This window comes from Geotrypetes seraphini, chromosome 4, assembly GCF_902459505.1.
Source record: "Geotrypetes seraphini chromosome 4, aGeoSer1.1, whole genome shotgun sequence".
Taxonomy (NCBI): domain Eukaryota; kingdom Metazoa; phylum Chordata; class Amphibia; order Gymnophiona; family Dermophiidae; genus Geotrypetes; species Geotrypetes seraphini.
Genome location: NC_047087.1, coordinates 127,380,264 through 127,395,956, shown reverse-complemented (window position 1 = coordinate 127,395,956; position 15,693 = coordinate 127,380,264). Strand labels below are relative to the sequence as shown.

Sequence of the window (15,693 nt, the reverse complement as noted above, 5' to 3'; positions counted from 1 at the left end):
AGGAGGAAATTTTTTTCACTCAGAGAATAGTTGAGCTCTGGAATGCATTGCCACAGGTTGTGGTAAGAGCAAATAGCATAGCTGGTTTTAAGAAAGGTTTGGACAATTTCCTGGACGAAAAGTCCATAGTCTGTTGTTGAGAAAGACATTGTCGTTTCACTCTCTTCCATCCAGCATCTGCCCTCTGTCTCTTCAATATAGCATCTGCCCCTTCCATATGGTGTCTGCTTTCTTTCTATGCCCCTCTCCCCTTTCCGTCCAGCCTGTGCCCCTCTCTCCTTTTTACATGATTCATTCTGCTCTCTTCATTTTTATTTTTCCTACACCAGATCTAGCATCTTTGTTCCTCACTCCTTATTTCTCATCTGACCCCCCTTCCCAACATCAATCTTTCTCTACTTTCTCATTCCTCTGTCTCTCCCCTTTCCCTCATCTGATCTCTCCATTCTATCCTAACTCCTTCCCCTCCTCTAATCTCGCTGCCAGATGTTTCCTTCCTATTTTCCTTCCTCCCCTGTCTAGCAGTAGTACTCCTTCTCCCTTTCCTCCTCCCCTTATCCAACAGTAACTCTTCCCTTCCCCTCCATCCTCCCCTTTCCAGGAGTACCCCTTCTCCCTTCCCTCCCCTCCTTCCCTCTCCAGGAAATGTTTCCTCTCTTTAGACTAGTGGCAGCTCTGTGTTCTTTTAACTTTGGCACACAGCTACCCCTAAGCAGTAGTTTAGCCGCGGTTTCATAAGGCAGCCTCAGGGTCTTTGGTAGGCCAGCCCACATCGCATCATCGAAGCGGGCTGGCCTAGCAAAGGCCCCAAGGCTGCCTCATGAAACTGCGGCTAAATTACTACTTAGGGGCAGCTGTGTGCCGAAGTTAAAAGCACACAGAACTGCCGCTGCTGGTCTGGGGGTGCGGAGACATACGCAGCAAACGTAGGAGTCCCAGCAAAGAAAGGAGGCATACGTAGCAGGAGACCCGGCGAAGGCAGGAGTCCCGGCATACGCGACGGCAACAGGAAGTTGCAAGTCAGCTGATGTCGGCACCGCAACCTCTCTTCCTGCCTAGTGTGCAGTTTGTGGAGAAGACCCGAATTCTTCACTGACCGTCAAGAAATTTTTGCGGTCCGGTGGTTGAAGAACATTGATGTAGATGATTAAATTTTGTGTTAATGTTTCTTGAAGATGGGCTATTTTCCATTCTGAATCCAAACAAGATGAAGAAGAGCTGACAACTTTCTTGGGAAAAAATAAGCTCTACAGGACAGACGGACTGCACCTGAGCATGACTGGGATGAGGATGCTGGCACGCAACGTCCAGAGCGTCATAGATTTGGCTTTAAACTGAGGAAGAGGGGAAAGCCGACAGTCGATCTGACACATCGGACAAAAGTATCAAATAAAGATACTGAACAGGGACATTGTAAAAGAGGGCTCGGGACTGAGTGGGAATTCTTGGAAAAAGGACCTAAGGATGCAATACAGGGGCCCAGGGCCAAGGACACTGAGCAAGGACATTGTAAAAAAGGGAACGGGACTGAGTGGGAATTTTTGGGAAAAGGACCTAAGGACGCAATGCAGAGCACCAGGGCCAAGGATGTTGAACAAGGACACTGTAAAAGAGGGCTCAGGACTGAGAGGGAAATTTTTGAAGAAGGGCCAAAGGACAAATTGCAGGGGTCTAGGGCACAAATGAGATTGGCAAGCAGGGCTAAGAGAGAACAACGGAATCCAGAGGGACAATCAAAAACAGGGAAACAGGCTGAGGATGAAACAGACACTCCACAGGAGGAGGATGACCGAGACGAGACTTGGGGACTGGCAACTCATGAGGGGGTCGCCAGGAGTGCCAAACCACGAGGAAAACCAGCAAGAAAGGCGAACAACCGGGACTTACAATGCCTCTATATACTAATGCTAGGAGCCTAGGGGCTAAAATGGGAGAGCTGGAAGTCTTAGCCAGTAAAAAGGGCCTAGACATAATTGGAGTCACAGAAACCTGGTGGACAGATGACAATAAATGGGATGTGGCTTTACCAGGGTTCAAACTCTACAGGAGAGATAGGTCACACAAAAAGGGTGGAGGAATAGCGCTATATATAAAAGATTCCATACCTTCAACCAGGATGGAAACAACTGTAAGGGCGGATGACTTGGAATCACTATGGGTTAAGCTATCCGGAGGAACTGGAGCAGACATAAAATTGGGTCTGTACTACCGCCCACCTGGACAAACGGAAGAAATCGACCAGGATCAGGAGGCTGAGCTGAGACAGGTATGCAAAAGCGGAAGTGTGGTGGTGATGGGGGACTTCAACTAACCGGGAATAGACTGGAGTATCGGGCACTCAAATTGCATGAGGGAAACCAGATTCCTGGAGGTCACGAGGGACTGTTTCATGGAACAGCTGGTCACGGAACTAACACGGGGAGATGCCACTCTTGACCTAATCTTCAACGGACTAGGGGGACCTGCTAAGGAGGTGGCGGTACTAGCCCCACTAGGAAACAGCGATCACAACACGATCCAGTACAGGCTAGAAATTGGATCAGCAAAGGTGAAAAGAACTACGACGACAACACTGAACTTCAAGAAAGGGAATTATGATGCCATGAGGAAAATGGTGGGAAAGAAACTCAACGACACCACAAGGAAGATGGAGTCCATAGAAAAAGCCTGGACCCTACTTAAAGGCACGGTGCACGAAGCACAAAACCTGTGCGTCCCCAAGTTCAGGAAAGGGTGCAAAAAAAATAGAACAAAAAACCCAGTGTGGATAACAAATGCAGTGAAAAAGGCGATAAGTGACAAGAAGGCATCATTCAAAAAATGGAAAAAGGACCAATCAGAGGACAACCAAAAAGAACATAAAATACACCAAAAGGAGTGTCACCGAGTGGTTAGGAAAGCAAAAAGAGAATATGAAGAGAGACAGGCGGGGGAAGCAACAAACTTCAAATCATTCTTCAGGTACATCAAGGGGAAACAACCAGCAAGGGAGGAAGTGGGACCCTTAGATGATGGAGACAGAAAGGGAGTAGTAAAAGAGGAAAAGGAGATAGCTGACAGGTTAAACGAGTTCTTCACGTCAGTTTTCACGAGGGAGGACACAACCAACATTCCGGATCCCGAGGAGATCGTAAAGAGAGACCAGGATGAAAACCTGGTCCAACTAGAGGTGAGCAAGGTGGATGTCCTCAGGCAGATAGACAGGCTAAAGAGCGACAAATCGCCAGGTCCGGACGGCATTCACCCAGGGTACTCAAGGAACTAAGGAACGAAATAGCTGAGCCACTTCGACAAATCTGCAACCTATCCTTAAAAACTGGAGAGATTCCAGAAGACTGGAAAATAGCAAATGTCACGCCCATCTTCAAGAAAGGCTCAAGGGGAGACCCAGGAAACTACAGGCCGGTAAGCTTAACCTCAGTCCCGGGAAAGATGATGGAAGCGCTGATTAAAGACAGCATCTGGGAACACATTGAAAAAAATAGGCTACTAAAGTCGAGCCGGAATGGCTTCTGCAAGGGCAGGTCATGCCTCACGAACCTATTATACTTCTTTGAGGGGGTAAACAGCATGGTGGATAAAGGGGAATCCATAGACATCATTTACCTTGACTTCCAAAAAGCCTTCGACAAGGTACCACACGAAAGACTGCTAAGGAAGATATGGAACCATGGGGTGCAAGGGGAGGTCCACCGATGGATCAAAAACTGGCTGGCGGACAGGAAACAGAGGGTTGGAGTAAAGGGCCACTACTCAGACTGGCAATGGGTCACAAGCGGAGTTCCACAGGGGTCGGTATTGGGACCGCTCCTGTTCAATATATTTATTAACGACCTGGAGGCAGGGACAAAATGTGAAGTTATTAAATTTGCAGATGACACCAAACTATACAGCAGAGCTAATAACATAGAGGACTGCGAAGATCTCCAAAAAGATCTGACAACGCTGGAAGAATGGGCGAAAAAGTGGCAGATGAGCTTCAACATAGGGAAATGCAAGGTCATGCATGTAGGGAAAAAGAACCCGATGTTCACTTACAAAATGGGAGGATCACCGCTAGGGGTGAGCAACCTTGAAAGAGACCTGGGAGTGATGGTAGACACAACCTTGAAGGCGTCGGCGCAGTGCGCCACAGCCTCAAGGAAAGCAAACAAAATGTTGGGTATCATTAAGAAGGGTATCACGACCAGGACAAAGGAAGTCATCCTGCCACTGTATCATGCAATGGTGCGCCCGCACCTGGAGTACTGTGTCCAGTACTGGTCGCCGTACCTTAAGAAGGACATGGCGGTACTTGAGAGAGTCCAGAGAAGAGCAACTAAACTAATAAAGGGTATGGAGGACCTCTCATATACTGACAGACTGAAAAAGCTGGGGCTTTTCTCCCTGGAAAAGCGGAGACTTAGAGGAGACATGATAGAAACCTTCAAGATCATGAAGGGCGTAGAAAAAGTAGATAGGGACAGATTTTTCAAATTATGGGGACCCACAAGTACAAGGGGGCACTCAGAGAAATTGAAAGGGGAAAGGTTTAGAACAAACGCCAGGAAGTTTTTTTTCACCCAGAAGATGTGATAAGCAGGAGCATGCTACAGGGCTTCAAAGAAGTTTTGGATAGGTACCTGGAGGACAAAGGGATTGAGGGGTACAGATAGGAGTGGAGGTAGGTTTAGGGTTAGGATTAGAGGTAAGTTTAAAAAAAAAAAAATTAGACTGGGACCACTGTTCAAGCAGTGGGCCTGATGGGCCGCCGCGGCAGCGGACCGCTGGGCAGGATGGACCTCTGGTCTGCCTCAGCGGAGGCAACTTCTTATGTTCTTATGTTTTCCTACTTGGGGCCATGCCACCAGCCATCCTCACCAGAGTCTGAGTCACACAAGCAAAAAACAGAAAAATCTATTTTCAAATACAGAGCCACAAACTAAAAGTACTAATGTACACAAATGAAACCCTAAGTTGCCAGATTCTGCACACAGTACAGTCTAAGGTTGAGGGGTGGTAGATTCAGGGGCAATGTTAGGAAATTCTACTTTACGGAGAGGGTGGTGGATGCCTGGAATGCGCTCCCGAGAGAGGTGGTGGAGAGTAAAACTGTGACTGAGTTCAAAGAAGCGTGGGATGAACACAGAAGATTTAGAATCAGAAAATAATATTAAATATTGAACTAGGCCAGTTACTGGGCAGACTTGCACGGTCTGTGTCTGTATATGGCCGTTTGGTGGAGGATGGGCTGGGGAGGGCTTCAATGGCTGGGAGGGTGTAGATGGGCTGGAGTAAGTCTTAACAGAGATTTTGGCAGTTGGAACTCAAGCACAGTACCGGGTAAAGCTTTGGATTCTCGCCCAGAAATAGCTAAGAAGAAAAAAAAAAAAAAATTTAAATTGAATCAGGTTGGGCAGACTGGATGGACCATTCGGGTCTTTATCTGCCGTCATCTACTATGTTACTATGTTACTATGTTACTATGTTACTAAGAAAAATAGAAAGAAATGCATTTTTTCCTGAACAGCTCAAAATTTTAAAAATTGACTCATTCAATCACTAATTTGTAAATAAAAACATTTTTCATATCGTTTTCTGGTGATTTTATTGTACTGATCATCTTGTTCCCTCTGTGTTCTTAACTCTGTTTTCAAGGTCGCCTTTTTCCGTTTTCCGTTTCTTTCCTCTCACTTTTTGCACTACATCCAACTTTGGCACTGATTTTTCATATTTGGCTTTCTTTCATTTTTCTGCCTCCATCTCAAATCTGTCTTCCATCTCTTCCCCTCCTTTCCATCCATGTACACATCTCCTCTATTTCCTCTTGCCTTCCCTTCCATCCACATGCACCATCTCCTACCTCTCTCTTCACTTCTCTTCACCTCCCCTCCATCCATGTGTACCACCTCCTCTCTTTTTCTTCTCTTTCCTCCAACCACCCATGTGCACCATCAACTCCTCTCTTTGCTTGCCTTGCATCCAGCATCTGCATCCCTCTCTGTTCCCCATGTCCAATAATGCCCCTTTGTGTTCTTGGCTCTATTCTCTCTTCCAGTTCATTTCTTTGTTGTCTCTTTCTATATAAGGGTTAGAGAATGACATGGGGAAAAAATTTGTCCCCATCACTTCCCCGTCCCCGTGACCACCATCACCATCCCCATGACCACCGTCCCTGTCACTGCCCCGTTCCCAGGACCACCATCCCCCGCAGCATCCATACAAGCCTCAAACAGGTGTGATTTTATATACTTGTCTTTATATACTTGTCTTATTTACTGCATCTTGATATCTAGCCCTCAAACTTGCCAAAGTACACATGGAAAATATACACACATGCATTTATGCATGTACTTTCAGTAAGAATTAAAAGGATACAATATTGTATAAGCTATGATACAGCAAAAAAGGAAAAAAAAAAATCTCTGCAACAAAATCAATAAAGGCACAAAGAGCAGAGATGACCAATGATATCATGCTGACAATTAAACTTTAATTAAAGCCCAACATATACATCAAATTAGAACAGAATCCAACACAAGTCATATTTTGGCAAGTCTGCCTGTATCAGGGTTCCAACACAATCTTTCCTATCCAATATTTCTTAGTGTGTACACACTCACTCTTTCCCAAACCATTGAAGATCCTAGAGCACTGATGAAAGCCATATAACATTCAAGTATTGCATAAGAATGAACAGGAAGAAGCTGCCCTTGTGTCTTTCAAATATCAGTCTGCCATGAAGACTCTTCCAGGTACTTAACTCCCTACACCAAAGTACCCACAAGTATAACCCTCCCCCCCGAACTGCAAACACCCACAAAGTACATCTCCCTACGTAGAACACCCCCCCCCCCCCCCCCCCCCCCGAAATATATCCAAAGCCCCCCTCTCTTAGGCCCTCTCTGAGCTTACTATCCAGTAGATTTGGGACAGAAGCAATCTCCACTGGACTCCAGAGCAAAGAACTCTGGGCTGGCAAGCAGAAAGATGGTATGGGGACGCTTTTCAGTTGAGGCCCGCCTTACCTTAGACTTTCGCTTGCAAGTTCCAGCTCCGAAGTTTCTCTCTGACTCCACTCCAGCGACCCGTCATCCTGTTCGCGGCTCCGTCCAAAATCCAAATAGCTACTGCTGCACAACTACAACTCATTAAATGTTTTTTTCAAAAACGTGTGTGGTCCCCTAACTGCTTGATTGGGAGGAGAAGACCCAATTGGGAACCAGTACACTATAGGGGCGGAGTCAAAGGCAGAACGGCGAAAGTCAGTCGGCAATGAAGAGAATACAATATGGCCGCCAGAACTTGAAAGACAAGTCGACGGTTAATAACAGTAACGAAGGAGGGTGTTCTTTTACCCGCAGGGACAAAGCTTTTCACTGTTCTTGCAGGCGGTGCAAAGTTTTGTTCCCGGTTGTCTGCAGCAACTCGAGCACTAGCATCTCCGTGGGCCGTGGGAAGCCACAGCTTCCTGCGGGTTTGCTTACCATGTCATTCTCTAATCAAAGTTCTCCTCTTTTTCTTTTCTTATTTTCACTCACATGCCACAACAAGCACACTCTCCCCAAATTCAGGTTTTCCTCTTTCTCTGATTTTCTTCTGCATGCTGCAGTAAGCAGCTCCCCTGCTCCCCACCTCAGTCTGACATCACAGCATTTAACCACACAGAACCACTGAATATCTTCCCTGACTGCTGAGGCACTATGCAGTTAGTACCGAGACAGTACATGAGCAGAGTCAGGAAGGAGCCAGAAATTATGTCGGCACCATTGTCCAGGCAGATAGGACCACACAAAAGGCATTCCTAATTTTGCCTGTTTAGCTATGTGAGTGCCAGCATTGAATGTTGGCCAGAATCCACATAATTTCTAACTGACCTGGATAGTCAATACCAGTGCCCCAGCATTAAATATCTAGGTTAGATTCAGTACATGGTAGACATTAGTTTTAAAGCTGCTGACTTCCGTGGACTGAATATCAGGAAGGTAAGAACTTGCTTACATGCTCTGTCCCAAGTGCCATCGAATGACATCACCCACACATGAGGACTGGTATTCTGATGTCTTTAGAATACCTGCTACAATTAAATAATTTTGAGTTGTCTAGGGGGACACTGCATAATGGCAAAAGCAATCAGCCATAGCACCCCTTATGAAGACGAAGGACTGTCATGTTTCTACAGATAAGCAGTTTTTCCATCTTTTTGATATTATAATGGATTTTTATGGCTCATTTTAAGTAGGGCGTAAGTTATACTTAATATTTGAAGTTTCCTACTTTCACTGCACTTTAGAAAAAATAGACACTTGGTGAATATATATGATGTTTTTGGGTCATTCCTACGGTTGGCCTTTGGGTGCACATGTACTGTTATGGGATAAACCCTGGTGGAGACTTTAAAGATTTATTATATATTTAAAAAAAGACATTTCCCCAAGAACTGATTTTTTCATCAAATTTCTTATAACAGGTGTTGGTTATTGAAAATTTATGATTTATTGGCTTTATTTCTAATTACCGACTGCTGAGTGTGCTTTGAAAGTTGGGAATCCAAGAGCAGGTTTTACTTATCAACTATTTATCTTAACCTCTTCTGACATTTGAAGCTTTTTGTGAGTTTCGAAAAGCAGGATTAGAACACCTGTTTCCTGGTTTTTAGTTCCATTATTCTTAACTAAGTCATCTGCTGTCTAAAATAGAGATTTTTTTAAATCTTGAGTTTGGAATTTGGTCATGACTTCAGGCAGATGATTTTATCTTATTTGTAATTATAACAGACTATGGAGGCCCAAAGTTTCAGTATTAATATATAAGTGAATGGTTCCTTACATGTTAAGGTCACCTGAAAATGAAAAACTTAGGTTCATGATCTGTTGTATTTACAACATGCAATTTTTTTGACTAGAAATGAATATGATAATGCTTTTGAAAATATTTTAATGCTGGTTTTAACTTTCATCTTTCATTTCTCTTCTAAAATACTTAAACTTTTTCTCTCTAGGATTACAGCCAGATCATAGACACTCCTATAGATTTTGGAACAGTGAAGGAGAAGTTGGATGCTGGAAACTATGACAGTCCATTAGAACTGTACAATGATATCAAATTAATATTTAGCAATGCTAAAGCCTATACACCAAACAAAAGATCAAAGGTATGTCTGGAGTTGTTGCTCAGTGTGCAAGATTTGTTTTATTGTTTATTAGAAACTTCTATACCACTAATAATGACTGTGGAGTCAATTCTGAGTGGTTTGCATGAACTTAAGTAGTTGTGTTACGATACCTGAGCTTCAGTAATCATGTTACAATACATGAGCTAAATATATGTGAATCTTTACCTATTTATACCATCTATTTACATATACTATAATTATTGTTTCTCTATTGTCATATACTTATCTTTCTTTGTATTATTTGTGAGTTCACTCTTTTGTGTTCCAAGTAAGGAGGGGGGTGTCGCCTGCTGTTTCCTCTATGTTGCTCTTCCCCCTAAATGTTTCTTTATTTGTTAAAGTGTTCTCTGAAGAATATCATTATTCCTTTCTTGAACTTTTTGGTGTCCTTTTCTAGTTTTAATTCCTTCGGAAGGGAATTCCACCACATTGGGGCCATTACTGAGAACATTCTTTTCCTGACGCTTTGGTATTTGATATCTCTGAAGGAGGGTATTTCCAGTATGTATTCTTGACTCAAGCGTAGGGCGCGTGTTGGTGTATGGTTGTCTAATCTAGTTGCTAGGTATTGCGGTTCTGACAGATGAATGATTTTGTGTCAACAACATGATCTTGAATTTCACCCTGCTTTCAATTGGGATTCAGTGTAACTCTCAGTAGTGGGGTCGTTTTCATTTGCTGGAATCCCAGGTTTGATGACTGATGTGATAGTCTGGTGGGCACACTTTGTAACTCAGGAGGTCCGTTTGCCTGTGTTCCAACCTACAGGTTTTAGGTTTAATGAAGTTGGACGTGAATTCTTTGCTATCTAGAAGTCACCAAGGAGTTTAGACTTCTGACCATCTGTTTGTACTCATTCGTCCAAATGCGGCACACCTACTTCCAAGGCCACGGTCCCCAGATAGATCCATAAGACCACCTCATCAGCTTACATTGACTGTGGGGCAACAGTCACCTGTTTCTGTCAAGGCACACTTGACCAGAAGTGTAGCTTCATCGTGGGCCAAGGCTTGAGATATTTCTCCAGAGGAGATTTGTAGAGCAGCCACATGGTCCATACTGCACATCTTTGCAAAGTTTTACAGGGTGGACGTTGCAGCACGAAAAGACTCTGTCTTCGTTTCCTCCATGTTATGGACCAGAGCAGTCAGCCTGCCCTAGATTCCTGGGATTGCTTTTGTTCATCCCGCTTTTCTAGAATGACGCACCTATTGCGCTGGAAAAAGAGATTGTCTCTATCTTGATAATATCTTTTCCAGTAGATAGGTGCATTATTCTAGACTGCCTGCACCTGCCTACTGTCTCATTCTGTTCTTCTCCAAGCTATGTCTTGGATGCCAATCAGCTCTTTGGGCCTTGAAAGATACTGTATAATATTTTTGGCATCTCCATGGGTACTACCTGAGCTCCTTTGATGCTTCTGTTGGCTGTTGCTAGTTCATTAAATGTTCAAGTATTTTATGTTAAGAACCAGTGGTCCATCATGCCCAGCAGTCCGCTCCCGTGGCGGCCCCTAGGTCAAGGACCTGAGCCCTAACTGAGTCTAGCCTTACCTGTGTACGTTCTGGTCTAGCAGGAACTTGTCTAACTTTGTCTTGAATCCCTGGAGGGTGTTTTCCCCTACGACAGCCTCCGGAAGAGCGTTCCAGTTTTCCCTCACTCTGGGTGAAAAAGAACTTCCTTACATTTGTACGGAATCTATCCCCTTTTAACTTTAGAGAGTGCCCTCTTATTCTCCCTACCTTGGAGAGGATGAACAACTTGTCTTTATCTACTAAGTCTATTCCCTTCATCAGTGTGAATTCGAGAGAGCTCGGAGGGCCACCAAAAGATTTCAAGCGTACACATACTACTAATTTTGTAAACCACCTTAACCTGCTTATTCAGACTAGTATTAAACATTAAAAATGAACACTTCAAGGATATATTTAAAAAATTCACCTGATTAACATACTTAAGAGATTATTTGGAGTTAGTGGGCAAGAATAGTTGTATTCTTGGGGTGTCACCTCTTTGTCCTAATTTCACTTATTTGGGTGGAGCTCTAGCATGTTTGGGTACTAACTGCAGAAGGCAGTAGAACTCACAGTGAAGTAGGAGAGAGACACAAAATCCAGAGTGGATTCCTTCTGCAGCTGGCTCATGGCCATGGGGAGATAACCCGCTTGTTTAGAATGACACACCTATCTACTGGAAAAGATATTATCAAGATAAGGACATAATCTCTTTATGACACACTGTTTGAAATGTGTTTGCAAATGCCAGAAGCCTAAGAAACAAGATGGGAGAGTTAGAATGTATTGCACTAAATGAAAAGATAGCTATAATAGGCATCTCTGAAAACTGGTGGAAGGAAGATGACCAATGGTACACTCTCATACCAGGGTACACGTTATATTGTAGTGATAGGGTGGATCGAATCGGTGGAGGCATAGCGTTATGTTAAGGAGGGCCTTGAGTCGAATGGACTGAAAATTCTACAGGAACAGAAATACACCTTGGAATTCTATGGGTAGAAATTCAGTGTGTAAGGGGAAAAAGGATAGTGATAGGAGTGTACTGCCGTCCGCCTGACCAAAATGAGCGGACAGATGCTGAAATGTTATCAGAAATTAGGGAGGTTAACAAACTGGGTAACACAGGAATAATGGGTGATTTCAACTGCCCCGATACTGACTGGGTGAATATATCACCAGGGCATGCTAGGGAAATTAAATTCCTTGATGAAATCAAGGACTGCTTTATGGAGCAGCTGGTTCAGGAACCGACAAAGAGGTGAAACAATTCTAGATCTAGTTCTTAGTAGAGTACATGAATTGATGACGGAGGTAATGGTGCTGGGGCAGCTTAATAGCAGTGATATATGATCATTCTTGATATATAATCCCTGGAATAAGTTTACACAGGAAATCCAATACAATAGTATTTAACTTTAAAAAGGAGGCTTTGATAACATGAGGAAAATGGTAAGAAAAGAAATTTAGAGGTGCAGCTGCAAAGGTCAAAAATATGCATCAGGCGTGGAAGTTATTTAAAAATACGATCCTGGTAGCACAGACTAGATATATTCCATGTATTAAAAAAGGAAGAAGGAAGACCAAATGGCAGCTAGCATGGTTAATGAGTGAGGTTAAGGAAGCTATTAGAGCTAAAAGAGAATCCTTCAGAAAGTAGAAGGATATGACTGAAAATAATTGTAAACAGGACAAGGAATGTTAAGTCAAATGCAAGAAGCTAATAAAAAAGGCAAAGAGAGGCCTTGCAAAGAAGATTATGCTGGAAGCAGAAGTACACAGTAATAACTTTATATTAAAAGCAAGAAGCCAGGAAGAGAATCGGTTGGACCACTAGATGACCAAGGGATAAAAGGGGTTCTCGGGGAAGACAAGGCCATAGCAGAGAGATTAAGTGAATTATTTGCTTTAGTCTTCACTTAGGAAAACATAGGGGAAACTCATACAAATCTCTGTAACATTGGATGATGTAATGGGTCAATTTGACAAAATGAACAGTAATAAATCACCTGGACTGGATGGCATACATCCCAGAGTGCTGATAGAATTAAAAAATGAACTTGCAGAGCAATTGTTAGTAATTTGTAATTTTTCTTTAAAATCCAGCATAGTACCAGAAGACTGGAGGGTGAACAACGTGACAACAATTTTTAAAAAATGGTTCCAGAGGTGGTATGGGAAATTATAGGCCGATGAGTCTGACGTCGGTGCCTGGCAAAATGGTAGAGTATTATAAAGAGCAAAATAACATGATATATACGTAAGCATGGATTAATGAGAGAAAGCCAACATTATGAGAGAAAGCTAACATGTATTTAGTCAAGGGAAATCTTGCCTTGCCAGTTTACTGTTAAAGGGTGAATGAACATGTGGATAAAGGTGAACCGGTTGATATTGTGTATTTGGATTTTCAAAAGGCATTTGTCAAAGTACCTCATGAAAGACTTCTGAGGAAATTAGAAAGTCATGGAATAGAAGGTAATGTCCTTTTATGGATTAGAACTGGTTGAAAAACAGAAAACCGAGAGTAGGTTTAAATGTTCAATATTCTCAATGGAGAAGAGTAAGTAGTGGGGTTCCCCAGGCGTCAATGATTTAGAGATGGGAATAACTAGTGAGCTTTTCAAAGTTGTTGAATCGCAAGAGAATTGTGAAAAATTGCAAGAGGACCTTGTGATACTGGAAGATTGGACACCAAAATGGCAGATGACGTTTAATGTGAGCAAGTGCAAAGTGATGCATGTGGGAAAGAGGAACCCAAACTATAGATATGTGATGCTGGGTTCTATGTTAGGAGTCACTGCCCAGGAAAATGATCTAGGTTTCGGTGATGAGGATACGTTGAAACCCTCAGCTCAATGTGTGGCAGTGGTGAAGAAATCAAATAGAATGTTAGCAATTATCAGGAAAGGAATGGAAAGCAAAGATGAAAATGTTATAATGTCCTTGTATCGCTCTATAGTACGGCCACAACAAATACTGTATGCAGTTCTGGTTGCCATATCTCAAGAAAGATATAGCAGAATTAGAAAAGGTACAGAGAAGGGCGACGAAAATGATAAAAGTTTTGGGACGACTTCCCTATAAGGAGAGGCTAAAGCGGCTAGGGCTCCTCAGCTTGGAGAAGAGACATCTCAGGGGTGATAAGATAGAGGTCTATAAAATACTGAATGGAGTAGAAAGGGTGGATGTGAATTGCTTGTTTACTCTTTCCAAAAATACTAAGACTAGGGATCATGAAGCTACTAAGTAGTAGATTTAAAACAAACAGGAGAAAATATTTCTTCCCACAACATATAGTTAAACTCTTGAATTTGTTGCCAGAGAATGTGGTGAAATCAGTTAGCATGGTTTGAAAAAGGCTTAGATAATTTCCTAAAAGAGAAGTGCCATTATTGAGATGGCTTGGGGAAATCCACTGCTTATTCCTAGGATAAGAAACATAAAATCTTTTTTTACCACTTGGGATTTAGCTAGGTACTTAGGACCTAAGTTGGCCACTGTTAGAAATAGGATACTGAGCTTGATAGATCATCGGTCTGTCCCAATATGGCAATTCTTATGTTCTTATGAAGTGTTTGGCATTCCTAATGGATAAGCCAACCCTGACTAGAGAGCAGCACTTCATACTTTGCGCTTTGTAGCCATGGTGGGAGACCTGATCTGATCTGTTCCTGAAGGAGAGACAAGCAGCGATTTCAGGCCAGACAAGCAAGCAGTGATTTCAGGGCAGGAAAAAAATTTAGTGATGACGTTTTTTGGGCAGCCAACCAGCGATTTTTCAGGGCAGGAAAAAAATGTAGTAATGACGTTTTTTTTGGGGGGGGGCCGAGTCAGCAGCCAAAAAAATTGCAAATAAGCGAAACCGCAGGTACGGAAACCGCGAATACAGAGGGAGAAGTGTATATAACTTTCCCAATAAATAGATATACTTCCCGGTATAAACAGTCATTGAGGCTTGGCTATTCTATAAGTTCATATGGTTGTTTGAAATCTTTGATGAACAAATCTTTTGAGGTTATGGGAATAAAGCTTTGGATTGATCTTCCAACTGCACTAAGAAAAGTTTATTATTATACCTGTAGAAAATTGTTTAACACTTTATATTTTTAATGATTATTGCATGAATTTTGTTTGGACACAATATTTTTTTAATTGTTGTTATCTGCCTAGAATCTATTATGAGAATAGTGCGGAATATAAATAAATAAGAATAGAATAGAATTATAGAAAAATGTTAGGTTATGATAGATTGTATGTATACTAAGCGGTTCATAGATAATGGCGCGAAAGACAAAGGCGCGCCCAGACAATTGAGCGCAGCGCGGAGGTGCTCGCCGCTCAAAATTACTGTTTTTAGGGGCTCCGACGGGGGGGTTTTGTTGGGGAACCCCCCACTTTACTTAATAGACATCGCGCCGGCGTTATGGGGGGTTTGGGGGGTTGTAACCCTCCACATTTTACTGTAAACTTAACTTTTTCCCTAAAAACAGGGAAAAAGTGAAGTTTTCAGTAAAATTTGGGGGGTTACACCTCCCACAACGCCCCCACAACGCGGCGCGATGTCTTAAGTAAAGTGGGGGGTTCCCCCCCCATGTCCCCCCGTCGAAGCCTTAAAAACATTAATTTTGAGCGGCGCGCACCTCCGCGCTGCACTCAATTGTCTGGGCGCGCCTTTGTCCCGGCGCGCTTTTGACCTAACACCATACTAAGCAAATCAACAACTCCAAGATAATGGTGTGTCAGTTAAAAGCAAAGGTCATTTCATTAGAATGCTTCTAATCATCTTCTATTGAAAACATTTACCAAGAAGGCACATGGGGCTAGATGCACAAAACTCTGTTTGTGTACCGATTTTTACTAACCACAGACAAAAAAAAGACAAGGTTTGACAACCCCACGTCAAGCAGACTAGAGCAAAAGAACATGTCAGCCTCGGAAACAATCAGCTTTATTAATTGCAAACACAAATAAAAACTTGATACATGTATAATACATGTCCTTTTTCTTTTTGACCCAACATGG

At 42.8% G+C, this 15,693-nt stretch overlaps 1 protein-coding gene across 2 annotated transcripts in view; it reads left to right on the top strand.

Annotated features, from left to right (window-relative positions):
• Positions 1-15,693, top strand: part of BRWD1 (bromodomain and WD repeat domain containing 1) — a 614,838-nt gene that overhangs the window by 561,418 nt on the left and 37,727 nt on the right. For both annotated transcript variants that reach the window (XM_033941455.1, XM_033941456.1), the window contains one exon: positions 8,981-9,133. In XM_033941455.1, the coding sequence (XP_033797346.1) occupies positions 8,981-9,133 (153 nt within the window). The remainder of the gene's footprint in view (positions 1-8,980; positions 9,134-15,693) is intronic.